At 44.8% G+C, this 5,000-nt stretch overlaps 1 protein-coding gene across 4 annotated transcripts in view; it reads right to left on the reverse strand.

Annotated features, from left to right (window-relative positions):
* LOC137521230 (myomegalin-like) overlaps window positions 1-5,000 on the reverse strand; it is a 403,861-nt gene that overhangs the window by 62,229 nt on the left and 336,632 nt on the right. For all 4 annotated transcript variants that reach the window (XM_068240204.1, XM_068240203.1, XM_068240202.1 and 1 more), the window contains one exon: window positions 958-1,363. In XM_068240204.1, coding sequence (XP_068096305.1) covers window positions 958-1,363 — 406 coding nt within the window. The remainder of the gene's footprint in view (window positions 1-957; window positions 1,364-5,000) is intronic.

Genomic DNA, 5,000 nt, shown 5'->3' on the forward strand with positions numbered 1-5,000 from the left:
CACTCGATTCCCGCCGGCGGACAATGGCAGGGAATCGAGCAGCTGATAAGGAGCGCCGGCGGGGACAAGCGGCAATCGATCCGCGCACCCACGCGGATGTGGCGGGGACGTGGTGGGAGTCGATCCGACGGCTAATCGGCCGCCGGATCGACCCATGTATTGCTGGCATAAGTTTTTACTTTCTGTTCAATTATATATATACATGGCATAGTGCATATGTTAGAAGTATATATACAAATTTGTAGGACAAGAAATTACACCTTTCTGTGGGTAGTGTAATTTATCCTTTTGAAAATATTTTGTTCCTGATCTGCTTAACTAATTAAATGCATTGCATTGACTTTTTATCCCAAAACTGCCGGTCTCCTCGAATTCATTGCTAGCATAAGAAAAGGTTAAATATTGCAAACCTCAGGTGAGGTATAGCAATGCACCACTGTTGAGAACCTAGGGTGTAGAGCAGCTATACATATTCCAACTATAAATTGTTATACAGCTGTTGCAATCTGGTAGATATCTTTAGAATATGTTTGTCAATTGAGGAAGCTGCTATAGAATAAATGTATTCAACTGTGGTTGATGAGTGTGTCTGTTTGTACTACTTAGTATAGGACCCTTTTCAATTGCTCTGATGGATAAGTGATGATTATTATTTAGCCCTCAGCAGAGGAGGAATCCTGACACTTGTTGCTGTTGTACACATCTTTTGCTTCTATAATAACATAAAAAACAAAGTGCATTCATTTATAGCAATTTACATGAATTCAACATTTTTCTGATCAGAGTATACAAAACTGAAAGATGATTGGTTGGTATGTAATAAAAAGCTTAAGTCTTCATTAATGCACTGCCTAATTGGATATACCAAATCATATTCTGTAAAATATGTATATGAATAATTAGTTTTTCTGTTAGGTAAGACGAATAGTGGCTTAATTTCTTCATGCTGCTACTCACCCAAACTCTTTTGCTGAACTAGTTTGGCAGTAAGTTCCTGTACTCTGCAACTGATGGACCTGCATCTCCAGCACAGACATTCTTTCAGCTAGCTGTTTTAAGAGTCTATAGGGATGCCCCTCAGCAGTGTCTGACTGCCAGCCTTCATCTTCATCGGTCAGGCTGTGTGATGTGGAACCATGAGATGAGGAAGAACGTTTGTTTTCAAGAACCTGAATTAACCTTTGTGACTTCTGTAATTGTGTCTTCAGTGTCTTCACTAGCTGCTGCAGTGCAGTAACATCTTCTGACTTCATGAAATCAGAGTTCCACTTCACCTGCCAAATGCCATTTTTCCCCAAAGGTGGATTAGATGGCACTTGGTGCCAGTCATTGGTTTCATTGACCATATCTTCTTTTTCATATTCTAAAGAAATAAGTTGTAATTAATTGCTTAAAGTGTACCAGAGCTGAATAATTAAAAATATTTTATACATACTTGGGGCTTCCTCCAGCCCCATCTGCTCCGAGTCCCTCTAAGGAAATATATGGCATGCTTGGTTCATACATCATGTTAGTCTACCTTGATCCACTGCCTCTAATACTTTCTGAGTTACTTTCCAGAATAAGTGTACAGCTCAGGAGGTCTGGCACAAGTGCTTGCTGCAAACAGAGGACTCGAGAACTACCAAAGCCAATAAAATCAGAACTGCAGCCAGATAACTGGCATCATATAAAACTGTACAGTTTTTTTAACACACTCCACTCTTGGGTGCAAAATTGATCAAGGGAGAAAGGAGAGCCCTGCTGCTAACTTGAAAAACAATGAAGGCTGACCAATGGGCACTGACCAGTACATGTACTCTTTCTTATGAATAAAATGTGATTTTTTTTTTCTTATATCCAAAAATTACCTGCTAAAGAATATCCAACAAAAAAAGGCTAAAAAGTTAATGTACATAATGGCTGTTTTCTCTATTATGGTTACCCACACCGTCGAGTGTCTTTGTACCACTCTGCAGTCTTTAATTAATGTTGTGTATCTGGATAAAATAGATATTACAATCCAGGGCCGGCCTTAGGTTTTACAGCGCCCTGAGCGAAGCCTGATTATGGTGCCCCCCCCCTTCATCCTACACAGACACACACAGACACACACACACACATGAGGAATAGGTAATATTGGGATGGACAGACAGACAAATATATATACATTGAGAGAGAGGCACAGATATAGGGATGGATGGAGGGAGGGAGGGGGAGAGAGAGAGAAGAGGGAGAGACACAGAGAGAGAGAGAGAAGAAGGAGAGACACACAGAGAGAGAGAGAAGAGGGAGAGACACAGAGAGAGAGAGAAGAGGGAGAGACAGAGAGAGGAGAGAGACATACAGAGAGAGAGAGAGACATACAGAGAGAGAGAGAGAGAGAGACATACAGAGAGATAGAGAGAGAGAGACATACAGAGAGAGAGAGAGAGAGAGAGACATACAGAGAGAGAGAGAGAGAGAGACATACAGAGAGAGAGAGAGAGAGAGAGACATACAGAGAGAGAGAGACATACAGAGAGAGAGAGACATACAGAGAGAGAGAGAGAGAGACATACAGAGAGAGAGAGAGAGAGAGAGAGACATACAGAGAGAGGAAAGAGAGAGACATACAGAGAGAGAGAGAGAGAGAGAGAGAGAGAGAGGAAAGAGAGAGAGAGAGAGAGAGAGAGAGAGAGAGAGAAAGAGAGAGAAGGAGGAAAGAGAGAGAGAGAGGAGGAGGAAAGAGAGAGAGGAGGAGGAAAGAGAGAGAGAGAGGAGGAAAGAGAGAGAGAGAGAGGAGGAGGAAAGAGAGAGAGAGAGAGAAGGAGGAAAGAGAGAGAGAGAGAAGGAGGAAAGAGAGAGAGAGTCTGACATGTACCTGTGCGCAGCATATATCCCCCCAACAGAGTCCCCTTACTACAAACCTGACATCTATGAGGTCCTACAAAGAGAAGCCAGCCACTTCCAGTCTCAGGGCAGAGTGCTCATCTATGGAGACCTCAACGCTAGAACAGGCACAGAGAAGGACTATCTGACCTCTGAGGGAAACACATACATACTTGGAGGAGAGAGCTACTACCAGGAACCAATGCAGACAGCAAGAAACAGCTATGACAAGACAGTAAACAAAAGTGGGAAATCCCTGTTGAACCTGTGCCGGAGCCTCGGCCTATACATAATGAATGGGCGAACCAGGGGTGACTCTCTTGGGAGATTTACTATGAACTCACATGTAGGCAGCAGTGTGGTAGATTATGCTGTCACAGACACAGACCCCATAAACATCAATGCCCTCATAGTCACCCCTGAAACACACCTGTCAGACCACAACCAAATCCTGCTGTACCTGAAATCCACCGATAAACCAACCACACAGCAACCTCACCAGAACGGTCTCTACAAGCTGCCACCATCCTTCAAATGGCCCAAAGAGTCTGCCATCAAATTCACCAACATGACCAACACTGCCAAAATCCAAGAACTGCTGACAAACTTTCATACCAACCTATATGAACTGAACAAACAAGGTGTCAACCATGCAGTGAAGGACTTCAGCAACATCTTATATAACATGGCAGTACTCGCCGGCCTCAAGCAGACCAACTTTAAGAGATCCACAAATAAACAGTCCCAAAAATGGTTTGACAGTGAGTGCAAGGCTCTACGTAATTCTCTAAGGGCAGCCTCTAACCAAAAGCACAGAGACCCCCAACAACCAGGACCTAAGGGAAGCCCATGACCACCTACAGAGACAATACAAAGACACCCTCAGGCGGAAAAAACAGAGCCACATCTCCCACAAACTCCAACAGCTGGAGGACTCCCTCCAAGACAACTCATTCTGGGAGACCTGGAACCACATTGGGACAAAGCCCAAGAAAAGCCCTCTCCACATCCAAAATGGCCACATCTGGCTCCACTACTTCAGGGACCTCTACAAAGACATCCCAGAAAATGCCCAAACCCCGGAACAGAAACAAATAGCCGCAAAGCTGAAGGACATGGAGGAGACAATCAAGGACTTTCAAAACCCCCTGGATACACCAATCACGATGGAGGAAATAAGAGAAAGAACAAAGCTGATAAAATGTAAGAAGGCTAGCGGTACCGATGGCATCCTGCCAGAGATGATCAAATACAGCCCCCCGGACATACATGAGGCACTCGCAAGACTTTTCAACCTTATCCTGAGTGCGGGCTCCTTTCCTCAGGCCTGGAGTGAAGGCCTCATAACACCCATCTACAAGAATGGGGACAGATATGATCCAGCAAACTACAGAGGAATCTGTGTCAGCAGTACACTGGGGAAACTGTTTAACAGCATCATCAATAAAAGGATCCTCTCCTTCCTCACACAGCAGGACGTACTCAGCAAAAGCCAAGCTGGGTTCATGCCAAACCACCGCACAACCGACCACATCTACACACTGCACAGCCTTATCAAGACTCATGTCCACAGCTCACGTGGCAAAATACACGCTTGCTTTGTGGATTTTAAGAAGGCGTTTGACTCGGTGTGGCACCCAGGCCTTTTCCTAAAACTCCTAGAGAGCGGAATAGGAGGTAGAATCTATGATGTCATCAAGAGTTCATATACTGGGAACCAATGCAGTGTGAAAGTGGACGGGAAGAGAAGCGCGTTCTTCAAGCAGGGTCGAGGAGTCAGGCAGGGCTGCAGTTTGAGCCCAACGCTCTTTAACATATTTATTAACCAACTGGCTGTAGCCCTGGAATCCTCCCCAGCACCAGGCCTCCTCTTGCATGACCACGAGGTGAAGTTCCTGCTGTATGCAGATGATCTCCTGCTGCTCTCCCCAACAGAAAGGGGCCTACAGGACAGCCTGGCAGTACTGGAGAGTTTCTGCACCACATGGGCACTGCCCATCAACCCAAAGAAGACAAAAGTGATGGTGTTCCAGAGAAAAAATCTAAAAATGCCCACCTCCTCATTTATATTAAATGGCTGCCCACTGGAGACCACAAACAGTTACACCTACCTGGGGCTGGAAATTAACCAAACTGGGAGCTTTAAACCA

The sequence above is a fragment of the Hyperolius riggenbachi genome, chromosome 6, assembly GCF_040937935.1.
Source record: "Hyperolius riggenbachi isolate aHypRig1 chromosome 6, aHypRig1.pri, whole genome shotgun sequence".
NCBI lineage: Eukaryota > Metazoa > Chordata > Amphibia > Anura > Hyperoliidae > Hyperolius > Hyperolius riggenbachi.